General features: G+C 36.5%; 1 protein-coding gene across 1 annotated transcript in view; it reads left to right on the top strand.

The window, feature by feature from the left end:
• The window catches only part of LOC109090291 (oxysterol-binding protein 2-like), a 55,140-nt gene that overhangs the window by 29,657 nt on the left and 11,918 nt on the right, over positions 1 to 13,565 (top strand). The window contains exons 3-6 of the mRNA XM_042723389.1: positions 5,006 to 5,256; positions 10,883 to 11,081; positions 12,813 to 12,937; positions 13,246 to 13,491. Of these exons, the coding sequence (XP_042579323.1) occupies positions 5,006 to 5,256; positions 10,883 to 11,081; positions 12,813 to 12,937; positions 13,246 to 13,491 (821 nt within the window). The remainder of the gene's footprint in view (positions 1 to 5,005; positions 5,257 to 10,882; positions 11,082 to 12,812; positions 12,938 to 13,245; positions 13,492 to 13,565) is intronic.

Below are 13,565 nucleotides of genomic sequence, written 5' to 3'. Positions count from 1 at the left end.
GTTTACCGATTTGTCAATCAAGATATGGCTGAGACTGTCTAGTGTTACTCTCTCATTATTCTTAATGGATCTGATGCTACTTGAGGGATGTTGAGTCTTGCAAAACAGCAGTGAGGAAAAAGGCACGCCAGCACCTGTTTTTCTCAGTACATTTAAATGCACATTTATGCATTTAGCAGATGCTTTTATCCAAAACAATAGAATTATGTAGTTTACGTAGCACCGCAATGAGCAGAATGCCATTTTCTATCTGTTCCAACCACTACAGAGTCTATCAAACGAACACTTACTTACATTAGAACTACAGTGTGCCTCCCTGAAAGATACGAGTCCATAGGCGAGGAAAGATTGGCATGTCACCACTGATTGTGACAAACTCTCCAGATGCATGATTGAGAGAATTCCTAACAACTGCATCACTTGCCTGCTACAGAAACTGTTCTGTATTTTAATGCCTTGGAACTGCAGAGGGTGGTGAAGACAATGTAGTCCATCACAGCACCCAGCATCCATGACATATATTCAGATAGATGACTTAAGATGACCGGATCATTCTTAAAGACCCCAGGCATCCCAGTCGTTTATATTCTGAGAAACAGAATTGCCTGGGCACAAACCAAAATGGCTATTGCGCAGTTTCCACCCACAGGCAATAAAAATTCAGCCTTACTGCTGTAAATTAATTACAGCAACTAACTTTACAAAACCCCTGTTTTTGAATGTTCTTGTATGGCTGTTATTTTAATTCTGTTCAACAGTATTATTCACATAATAGGTTAACTTTTTTTTACTTGCTTCTTTATATATTCATAAAATTCACTTATTGATTCTTATTGGCTTATAGTATTATACTTTTATTACACTTATTTTTTTTATATACATTGCACCTACTGTATATTGCCTCAGTCATTGTCTGTTACCTCCTAATAACTCGTTTATCCATTTAACACTGTTTTTTGTCATTTTTATGTTCATTTCCAGCAGGGAGGCACAATCTGTAGATTTCTAAGTTATTAAAGTTGGTGTGGAGGTAATATACATTAGTTTTATATGTTTGATAGACTCTGGCTGGAGAAGATTAAACACTGCCATCTGCTCATTGCAGTGCTACATAATCTATATCTGCATCATCATGTTTCAACTGCAGCATGTCCATCTGATCTGGCTGTTCATTTGTTGATGTTTTCTGCCTTCTGCAACTTTTATCCCTCAAATAGATGAAAGCTGGTGAGATTGCATCCATAGATCCTAAATAAATAATCATACAAGTTGATGCACACTTGATGTGCTTTCTAAAAGAGGTTGACAGTTAGGAAATTCTCCTTTGAAATGCACTTTGTATGGAATTTTTTACATATTGGAGTGACATTCAAGCATTTTCTATAGTGAAATTATAATCTATATTATATAGAAGTACAGTCTTTCCCACATTACTTACTGTGAAGTCTTGACTGTCTTTTGCAGTAATGACAGAAAATGCAGACAAACAAACAAAAATGAATTGCAAGGTGAGCTTTGCAAGGAGACTCTCCTCATTTTAGGCATATTCTGTTTGCTGGCCTCAAAGTGAAAGCTGACAGAGTTTATCCCACCTTCTTAAATGAGTTCTTATAAATTCTTTTTAATCTTTTAACTAAAACTTGAAAACTGTTTTAAATCCTATGTGAATGTGAACTATTGCTGGCAGTGGCATTACTACAGTAAATTTGGAAGTATGAAACCAGCTTATACATTTATTAAGTAAATCTATTAGAAGTAATTCCTTTGTCAGATTTATTACCACATTATTGCAGGCTAGTAGGTTGTGCTCCTTGACATATTCACCATACATCATTCTTAGCTTAATGTTCCTATTTCAGACATACAGCTGAGCTCAGAAAAATGTAATGGTCAAAAGGTTGTAAAAAAAATATGAAGTGCAAACATACATAGTGGGTTTCTACTAAAGTACCATTCGATGTAATAGTTATTCTGTAATCTGATGTTGAGCTACATTTTAGATTGTAAATAAGACAGATGGTGGCAGAAAGATTTGTATGTGTTTGCATTTAATATTTACTACTACTTTCTCTGTAATGTCACTCTGTAAGTAGATATTTGTGTGCGCAGTTTGCTGATTGTGATATATGTCTAGAATAAGACCTCTACACTGACTGGTGCCTTGCAGCTGGTTAAAAGAGTAGTTCACTTCCAGAATGACAATTCTGTCATCATTTACTCACCCTCCCAAACCTGTATGAGTTCTTTCTTCTGTTGAACACAAAAGAATATATTTTGAAAAATGTTAGTATCCAAACAATTGATGAGCACCATTGACTTCCATTGTAGGAAAAAATACTATGGAAGTCAATGGTGCCTATCAACTGTTCGGATACAAACATTTTTCGAAATATCTTCTTCTGTGTTCAACAGAAGAAAGAAACTCATATAGGTTTGGGACAAGTGGAGGGTGAGTAAATGATGACAGAATTGTCATTCTGGAAGTGAACTACTCCTTTAAGGCCTGTAAGTGTTATAAAATAGCAAGCCACTTTGTCCTTCTGTCGGACAGTTCCCAGACTGAGGAGCTGCTGTGGAAATGAGCTGTAATCTCCCTATACCAGCTGCACATTACCCTCAGACCTTCATCAGCAGCTCTTCTAAAGCTGAAAGGTGACAGGGTAAAAGCTACTCTTAATGTAAAGCTGTGTGTGTCTGCTTTTTTGTTTTCTGGCTATATGTGTGCTCAAGATTAAACCCAAAAGAGGAAGGGAAAGAGATGTTCTGTTTGGAATGAAACACTAGTGTGCTATATACTGTGCGGTATATAATTTATATTACTTATAATTAGTATGTGAAATAATATGCAACAATAACATACATTAATGAACATTTTAATCCAGATTTTTTTCTAATCTAATCTATACTGTGCACAATATAGGCCTATGTACTGCATGGAAAGTACTTTGTATGGTCATATGCTGTTAGTAACATACCCACAGATTCCTCTGTCAGCAGTCACACAGCTCACAAATATGTGATGTATGTGCAGAGTCAGCCAGTGTGTGTGTGTGTCTGTGTGTTAGTGGCTAATAGAAAGAGAGAAAAGAAGAAGTTCTAGAAATGGACGATTTGATTGAGCGTTTTCCCCATGTTGGCATTTAGACCCTCAAGATGTCATTCTGTTGCTGTTTAAATTAAAACTACAATGAACTGAGAAGCAGGAGAGACCTTTTAATGCATAATAATGATCTGGTATTAAGTCATAGAAGACTCTCGTTTAGTTAGCATGTAACTTAACTTCTTTCTACAGGAAGTGCCCTAAAGTGACCCCTCTTCCTCCTCCTCAATGTTTTCTATCTGCCTATGTTGTTGTCGAGTCATGAGAAGGTTAATGTGTTCAGTCTCTGAACAGTTTGCTGATGGCTGCTCTTCTCTCTGCTGAGGAAGAACAAACACAGTCAAATCAATCTCACCCATGCCCCGCTCTGCTGCTCTGAATGAGGTTGCCATGTCCTCTTTTCTCACACATACTATGTCTTTTTTCCAAATAGTCTTTTTTTTTGTTAGAGATGAGCAACAGCGTCCTTCCTTTCAGAAATTGTTTTCTAAGTACATTGTTTTGTAATAAACGTGTCTGTGAGTAGCTGTCTCATTGCATCCATGTTGCTTGATCCTATCATGGCCTCAACTCAGCTTCAGGATCTCAGCTCTGTCCTGATGTGTTTTCTCCATTTGCTCTATATTTATGCCACCTGTGTCATTGGAAGGGAGCCATTGTGTGTGTGAGCGTGTCCACACATCAATGGACTTAAATGATGGCAGCTGTGGAACTGTGCAAAGTGAACACATTTCGGCATCCAAATTATTTATCTTTTATTTTTAGCACATCCTATCCACTAGCAAATGTTGCAAAAAATTGAAGCCCTAATACAATCGGCAGACGTAACAATCTAAAGTTAAGCAATAAACAAACTACATCACTGCATGACTTCAGTGTCAACTTTTATGTCATAGAAAACTTTAAAATATAAAAAATGAGCTTGTGTTTACCACAGATCTTCAGGCATTTAAACAAAAACCCATTGATTGGGGGCAATGAAACCAGAAGTTCACAAATGCTGACTTATTTTGGTGGTTTTAAGAACAAAGTGCTTATAGCCTACTTATTTTTTCCATAGAAGACAATTGACAAAACTTTTTTTTTGTCAAAATACTTGTTTCTTTTGGTGTAAAAAACATTATTGAATTGCTTGAAATTATATTTGTTTTTGCTTCTTCAGTCCTCACCCTGCCAGTGTGTTCTCCAGTATGACTTAATTAGGAAACACAATTTTATCTGAGACTTCCAGGTTTCTTAAAGGGATAATTCACCCAAAAATGAAAATTTGATGATTATCTGCTTACACCCAGGACATCCAAGATGTAGGTGACTTTGTTTCTTCTGTAGAACACAAACAAAGATTTTTAACACAAACCGTTGCGCTCTGTCAGTCTTATAATGGAAGTGGATGGGAATCATGGTTTTATGTTTTTTTTATTTTTTTTATTGTTTTTATTGTATGCTTTAGCCGTGATTCCCATCCACATCCATTATAAGACTGACAGACTGCAATGGTTTGTGTTAAAAATCTTTGTGTTCTACTGAAGAAACAAAGTCTCCTACATCTTGGATGCCCTGGGGATAAGCAGATAAACATCAAATTTTCATTTTTGGGTGAACTATCCTTTTAACAGGTAATATTTTGTGAGAAGTCATTTTCTCTTAAAGCTGTCCGCCATCTATGTGTGTTTGTGTGTGTGTTGATTTGGGTGTTTGTGCTCTGTTTGCATATGTGGTAATATTGACTGGGTGCCTGCTGTTAGGGCCTCAGCCACCTGTAAAATCAGCATTAATTAATGAGGGAAATTAGGAGGAGCTGTGATCTAAAAAACAGCTGGAAAACACATTGTGGGGACATGGGATGTTTTTTTTTTTCCTGTTTTGAAACAATAATGAAATTTCCTCCCATCTCTCTCTCTGTAGATGACTCTGCGGACGAGGAGCCCACCTCTCAGTCAGACCAAAGTGAGATCCAGGGCACTCTCAAGACTCTGGCCAGTAAGTTGGATGACTTGAGCACGTGCAATGACCTGATAGCCAAGCACGGAGCGGCGCTGCAGCGGTCTCTGAGTGAGCTCGAGACCTTACGTGTGCCTCTGGAGGGAGGAGAGAAAATCAAGGCTGTCAACGAGAGAGCCACCCTCTTTCGCATCACCTCCAATGCTATGATCAATGTAAGGAGAACTGACTTTCTGTTATTACACAATTTGAGTTGGGTCAGGTTTCAGTTATTCTAAAATACAGTAGATATTTTTTGTATGAAATACCGTTTAAAAGTTTGCGGTCAGAAAGTTTTTTTTTAAAGAAACGAATAGTCTTATTCAGCAGGGATGCTTTGATCAACAAGTGACATTAAAGACCTACACTGAAAAAAAAGATTTATTTTTCAAACAAATGCTGTCAGGAATTCCTGTTGAGCTTGAGTATCCTGAAAACAATATTTCTTGAGTTCCAAATCAGCATATTACAATTGTTTCTGAAGGATCATGTGACATATGTGAAGACTGGAGTAATGGGCATTGCAGGAATAAATGTAATTTTAAAATATATTCAAATATAAAACTGTTGTAATAATTCTATTTTCTTTTGTAATAATATTTCACAATATTACTATTTGTAGTGTTTTGGATCCAACTGTAACCTTGGTGAACTTAACTGACTTTTTTTTAAAAATGTAAAAAAAACGAACAAACGCTTGGAATTTTGTATATGTTATTAAAATGTGTGTACTGACAATATAACAACCGATAAGATTGCTTTGATTTTAAAAACATTTTATTCTTGGAGCTGGAGAAATCTGTCCCCTTTTTATGAAACAATGAGTCTTAGCACTGTCTGACTTTGTTCAAATTAAGAATTGTCTTTCGTCATCTGGACAGTGTTTTCCTCTGTTCTTAGTGCTACGGTCAATATGAATGAGCAATGTTCAGAAATAATGGGTGGAAAGATTGTGGTTCATTTATCACAATGGACAGTGTGGAATCTTACCTAACCATACTTCATCAGACAGACTCATTTCTAAAACCAGCTCCAGAACAGAATACAACAGCAGCTTTACTTTAAATCTTTTTCACAGAAAATCCCCATCTGTCTTTGTTTTCAAATTTGATGTTCAGTGTCGTTCCAAAGGCAAATGTTGTTGCAGATACAAAGATAGTTTTTGATAGATGGATCAAAGATACTTTTTCTTATTTTGTCTGTAATCAGTGAAGGTAGAGCCTCCACTGACATGATCAATACAGGTCTAGGAATAGCTCTCAGTTTTGCGGATGTCCTCTGTGTCTTTGAGTTCCTAAATCAAACTCTGGATAGGTATCACTGCTCACAGTCATGGAAGTCAATATTAGAGGTGATTTTGTCGTGTGTGTTCCATTTCAACTTTGACAAACTGAATTCATCTATCTTAGGTAAATGCAATTTCATGCTGTTTATTTGGATTTGTTGGGATTTCGAGAGGATTTTGCATCGACTGCATATGAATATGCATCGACTGCTTCATATGCATCATAATTTGGATTGTTGGTACACAACTTGAATACAAACCTCACTAGTCTTCACAGCGAGGAGTACATTACAGGTAACTCATTCTGGCAAAGCAGTCACCACTTTGACAAAAAATGGTCAACCACATTTTTGAAACCTGCTAAGATAGTCATTATTTTTAAGTAAAATGTGTCTGATAAACAAAGTGAAATTGGACATTTCCATGCACATTTAGTTCATGTTAAAAATGTGATTATGTCCACTTTCAGGTGAGCTAGTGATAAGTTGCTTCACAAATGCCATAGATAAGAAGCGGCTGTTATAGAGCAACTATCTCAACATGTACACCTAATTAACTGCCTTTAGATTTATGTTCAATATAAGATTTTCACAAGAGTTTGTTTCATAAGAGTTTCACAAAACCAAAGTAAATTTATAAGTGAAACTCTATCTAGATTCTGGACATGTTGAAATATTACTGGGAATCTCACTGAATTTCACATCTTTAAATTTTACACACTGAATCACATGGCCCTTCCTCCCCCTCACTATTTTAAATGGCATTTCTCGGATATGTGTATGTACGACACACGTCTCTTTCCTCTAAGCTCTTCCTGAAGTCACGAGCAGTCTGGGGCCCAGGGCCTCACTCAGCAAAAAAAAAGTTGAAGTTTGCATATGTTAAAGGTGAGGAGCTGTAGTTTCATGAATGTGTGAGGAAGCCACAGTCACATGCTAAGCGTAGCACAGAGGATCCTCTCTCACAGCAGAGCTCTGGACACTTAGTGCTGACAGGAGTCAGGTAAGGGCTAGTTTGTTGCTTTGTGTGTAGACTTTAAGGGCACAAAAGTCAAAAAGAAAAATGATTTTCTGATGCTTGCTGATGTAAATGATGTGAGTGATTAAAATATATGGATGTTATGATAAAAATATATATTGATGTTATAATAAAAAATATAGACAAAGATATACAAAAAATGTTTTGCCTCAATTTTATTAGCAGAAATTTTTATATGAGGCCTAAATTGTTTTCCCCATTAATCCATGCATTAATGCCTCCAAATGAAAATGTAAGAATTTTCGTATGTACTTACAGTGACCTGCAATGATCTATCATTAATATGCAACAAAAACAGCTATATAATGCGATATATATTGTATACTTTTTCTCTCATTTTTTAGTATGTAATATCTTATTCATTCAATTTTTAAAAATAGATTTGCCAGTCTTTTTGTCCAAAGCAACTGCATTCAAACTATTTTTATTTTTTTTATCATTCCCTGGGAATTGAACCCATGTTGTGGTAAAATGTGCATTTTGGACAGTGATTCTATGCCCATTTTGTTAGAAGTTGAGCTCAGTTATCTTTGTCAGTGTGGTTCCTGATAAATCCAGCAGACTGGGGTCAGTCAGATGAGTCGTGTCATTGTGCCTCCATATGAGACTAGGGAGATGGACAAAGAAACATTGATCAAGTACAGATACCCAGAGGCAGTGACACTGTAAAAGACGTGATTGGTTGTGACTGCGAGCTGTCTTAGTGATTTTGTGGCTGTACTGTAGTCTCAGTTATTAACGTGATTGATGAGCTCTGATGAGAGAGACACTGTGTTAGATCACAGTGGTTATTTTTAGTAAAACCTATGTGTGGTGTGGGTTATTATTCTTAATAATGAGCAAGAAACATGCTATTTGGCATACATTGCACTATATGTAGTGAAGAAATTGCTAGGTTTTCAGTTTTCAATGCTATGGAGTGAGAACAGAATAATTGAATCGGGATGAATAATGACACTGTATTGTCTTCTGCAATAATAACTGAATTTATTCTTACCTAATTGAATAATTTTGCAGCATTGAGGCTGCAGTTTCTCCTGTTTATTACTGAAATGCTGGTTCGAAGCGATCTATATTGTATAAAGCTCTATATAAATAAATGTTACTTGACTATAGAAAGGAAAAAGCTCTTTAAAATCTCACTTTTTTCTCCTCAATAACAAAATTAAATAGAGAGCAAATGGAGACATATAGTTCTGCTGAAAAAAAAAGTGATCATCTGAGCCAAATCTTATATTGAACCATGACTGTGAACTCAAAAAAGTCTAATGAGGTTTGAAAGAGAAATAACATTTTCCTGTGGGTACAAGCATGTGACTGTTCTGTGTCCATGTTATTGACCAAGAGTAACCTCTCTTAGATGCTTATATTACTCAATGCTTCTAATCCGAGACTCAACTAAAAAAAGCATGACTCAGCTCATAGACAGTCTGTATGTTTGCGTGTTTCTGAACGTGCACTGGCCATCAGATTTACTCTTTCACTTCTGCTTTGAGTTACCACTATGACCCATGATCAATTTCATCAGATCTTTTCAACATTTCTGTCATAGACATGTCAAATATAATTTCTTGATGTTGTGAAGCAGTTCACAGACATTTCGATAAGAACAATAAACAAAAGTCTAGAGATAACTAGAAGAAAGGTGGAGAAAGAGGAAGGCAGAGAGCAAGGTATTTCCATGATCTCTTCCTGTGGGGACCATTTTTATGTAGAAACAGGCGAATTCATGTGTGGTGCCTACGGCAGGAGGACAGATAAGATCCCTAGAGAATTGGGAGCTGGGATTATCGTGATGGAGATAGCGAGGGAAAACAGAGACGAAGAGGATGTGGAGGCAGCATTTGCTGTACACCTCTGAAATTGATAACATTTTTAAATATATTTCTAGCTTATGGTAATATATTTTCAAATGAAACAAATGGTATTAACATATGGTGTTAACCTCCATATACAGTATATTACTGTAATTTTTTTTAAATGACTAAAATATGCTGTATATAGGTGTAAATCTCACACATCATAAATCACATAATCTTTAAAAATTTGGAATACAATAATGTCATTTAAAAGTTTTACAAGAAATTATAAATGTTTCATTTCTTGTCGTAAATCTTGTTTTACATAACATTTATTTATTTAGTTATTTAAAACATTTTAATTCAATAATAAAAGATTTCAAAGGACTATTTATTTCTGTTGTTTTTTGAAAATGTGAATTATTTTGGAATTATTTTATTCAAATATTTAAAATCCTTAAAGACCGAGACAGTCGCCTGCAGCTAAAAATAACTATTGTTTTTAATCGTTTACTAACTTTTGAACCACTAATCCGATCTGTATGCTTTAAAAAGGTCACATGAAGAGGATTCATATTCAGAAGCTCTGTAGTGAATGTGGTTACATCATCAAGTTTTGATTCATTAAAGAAACCCATGCAGTTTGTTCCTCTGATCCAAACAGGAATGATTGTTGATGCTTAGTCCCACCCTGTGCCCAGATTGGTTCAAACTGTCATCTACCCAACCAATTAAAAGCTTTTGGGCTTCTTTTGAACTTTGAACAAAGCAAAGTTCTTCAAATGCAAAGTGAAAATAACCCTTGTACAGCAGAACACATGACGGAGAACTTTGGCATGACATAAAACCAAAAACAAGGAAGAAACAGCACTACATATAAGATAAAGCATTGGAATTTAGGCGATATCCCAGTAGAATCGATTCTGACGGAGATACCAGGTCCAGTGAGGAGGAGTACAGCCAAGGGCTCGCTCCATCTGTTTGGGTGTTATACTACAGTATGTAAATAATTCTTATATAGTTTGTGAAGATCATTTGCACTATTTGTTCAGTTGTACTCAGTATATTCTTTCTCATTTTGAGTGCAGTTTGTGAAAATCATTTACACTGTTTGTATTTTTGTTGCGTGTGAGAATTTACAGTTGTTTTCACTGCTTGCTACACTGTTTGCATTTGTTGTTCATGTTCAGATTGAAAATATATTTCTCTGAAAAAAAGTCGCTTTTGATTAAGTGATCACTCTGAAATATATATTATCAGTACATAAAATGGACCTGTTTTTCACTGAAAAACAGCTTGAATAATATTGTAATAAATTGCTATAACTTGCTTAGGTAAGTTAGATGTAGACTAATTTCATTTGCAAGTGTAAAACAATTTGTGTTCACAAAAAAAATGAGTTTGTCTAGTTAGGGTTTTATGCATTTGGCAGTTTTATCTAATGCGACTTGCATTGCATTCAAGTCATATGATCTCAGTTCATGCACTCCCAGAGAATCAAACCCATCACCTAACACCATGCTCTTCTGTTTCATCTGTGATTGAATCAAAATTTTTCACGGAGGTTGATCTTTAGGAGCAGAATCATGCCACCCTGGTCTATATAGCACTTTTATATTGTTCCTGAAGCTTCCGTGTTTGTGTTGAAGTTTAGTCCCTGTTTTATACCTTCCTGCGCAGGCGTGTCGAGATTTCTTGGACCTGGCAGAGAGCCACAGCCGCAGATGGCAGCGAGTACTTCAGCATGAGCGAGAGCAGCGCACACACCTGGAGGAGACCATTGAGCAACTAGCCAAGCAGCACAACAGCCTGGAACGAGCCTGGAGAGAGGCCCCCACGCACGCTGTCAACACGCCCGATACGCCCACCACCGACACGGGTGAGACTCGCCACCCCTACCGCAGCGTGATCAATCATATATGAATATTATAGAAGTAAATGAGCTCAGTTAAGAGACATGGCATGATGGCAAACTGTTGTGCCTGTTTTTGACTACTTGTGTGTGCACAGGATTGAGTGAAAGGGCCCAGGAAAGAGGAAGCGAGTGATGAAGATGAGGATACGGAGTATTTTGATGCCATGGAAGACTCACGGGCTTTTATAACAGTGACTGCCACGGACCCCTCTCACCACAGGTTAGCTTCATCCCCACTTAACCCAAAAATGAAGGTCATTTTTCAACAACATTAGGGTAAATAAATTATGACAGAATTTTCCGTTTTTGAGGAGAGTTCGAAAATTAAATGCAGACATTTATGAATAATGAATTCAAAACACATTTCTTAAGTTAATTTCTACTACCTGCTGATAAACAGTAGACCAAAAGTCATTAATTTCCAATGGAGAGTAGTATGGGAGCTGCATGGAGTTTCGATGATATGAATATGCATACTTTTTGGGTCTGATTTATACTTCGATTGCATTTACATATTTGAACTCAACCATATGTGACCACTTGACCGAATGAGTATGAGGTGAAAATTACCAAATGTTTTACACTAAAACATAATTCTTTTAATACTATTTTGGTAAAAGAAGTAGTTATGAATAACTATGTCTGAAATAACTGTTTTATAATTTAATATAATTTATAAAATATTTATTAAAATATTTATTATATAATTTATAAAATATTTTATAATTCTGAAATAATTATTTTATTAATTATTACACAAGTATTTATATTGAATAGCCCTAAAAAAAAAAACAACTATGCTTTTAATTCAAATGTATTGTGTGGATATATTCACGCATTCACTATTCATTCATTACGATTGTGAATAAGTGGAGGATAATGCTTGTGATTTATTCATTCATTTATTTATTTTTTTTCTAATCTGGTCCTAGTAAGAGGCTCTTGTTCACTGGTTGACTCCTGAAACCTTTATTTCATCAGTCAAACACAATGTCACACATTTATTCTGCTTGTTTGCCTGCATCTCATCCTCTTACTGTCTCTCTCTCTGTCTTGTCTGTGCAGACGTTCCAGAGTAATCTCAGTGGAGCTAGTGGAGGACAGCCCAGTGACTGGAACCAGGAAGACAATGTGAGTGTGACATGAAATAAGAGCTGAAAACAAAGGTTATATACACTAGCATCCAAAAAAACAACAACAGTGAAAATCTCAGATTTAAAATCTAATTCTGGCATTCTGAAAAGGGCCTGAAACTCGCTTCATATTAAAAAAATTTTTTATTGATCTAATGTGAAGTGGAAGCATTTTTATTAGTGGCCTCAGACTTTTGGACCCCACTGTATTTCTTGTGGCATAAAGATCCAGTAGACTCAGCGTGACTGTGAATGCTTCCTCAGGCGGTCTGTGTTCATCATTGACTCTCACAGCTGTTGTTCATCTCAATTAACCAAATCTTAATTAACTGATATCTGCTCCCCTCGTTTCATCTTTCTCTCGGTGACTCACTTTCTGAGACAGATGGAGCATCAGTCAGCTGTCAGTGTTTTATGCATTACGTTCCTCAAGGGGCACTCAGGCCCTTCAAATAATGTCTTTCAGCACAAAAACATTTCATAAATTTCAGATGTTTTTTTTAATACAAACACTCTTGTCTGTGTCTTTTTAGTGTTCTGTGAGCAGTAATGATTTTTTCAGGGAAAGAGCTGCAGCCTCACAGGAAGAGGCGGACCCAGATCCCAGAGAAGCCCAACTATTCACTCAATCTGTGGAGCATCATGAAGAATTGCATTGGCAAAGAACTCTCAAAGATCCCAATGCCTGTAAGTGATATCACATATTGGGGAAATGGTCCTAAATGCAAGATTAGAATCAGTGCATTGCTGGTCTTTGAGAACAGTAAGCAAAAGGTGCCCAGATTATATATCATTTGCATGTTCAAACTGTTCAAAAGTGTGAGTTCAGTGAGTTTTTTTCATTCATGCTTTAAAAAATGACAGTGAAGACATTTATACATTTGTAAAAAGATTTCTATTTTAACAGATTTGAATGACTATATCACCATTCTCACAAAAATATTAAGCAGCACCAATGTTATCAACAATGTCTCTTCCTCTTTCCTTGTGTCCAGGTGAACTTCAACGAGCCCCTGTCCATGCTGCAGCGCTTGACGGAGGATTTGGAGTACCACGAGCTGCTGGATAAGGCGGCGCGCTGTGAGAACTCTCTGGAGCAGATGTGTCTAGTCGCAGCCTTCTCCGTCTCCTCATACTCTACCACAGTGCACCGGACGGCCAAACCCTTCAACCCTCTCCTGGGAGAGACCTACGAACTGGACCGCCTGGAAGAATTCGGCTATCGTTCCCTCTGTGAACAGGTCAGTGTTAAGAGTCCAAAGGTCTACGGTAACATATGAGGAAAGCTATCCGTTAGCATTTATATTCACCTCAG

Source organism: Cyprinus carpio, chromosome B5, assembly GCF_018340385.1.
Source record: "Cyprinus carpio isolate SPL01 chromosome B5, ASM1834038v1, whole genome shotgun sequence".
NCBI lineage: Eukaryota > Metazoa > Chordata > Actinopteri > Cypriniformes > Cyprinidae > Cyprinus > Cyprinus carpio.
This window is presented reverse-complemented; position numbering and strand designations above follow the sequence as displayed.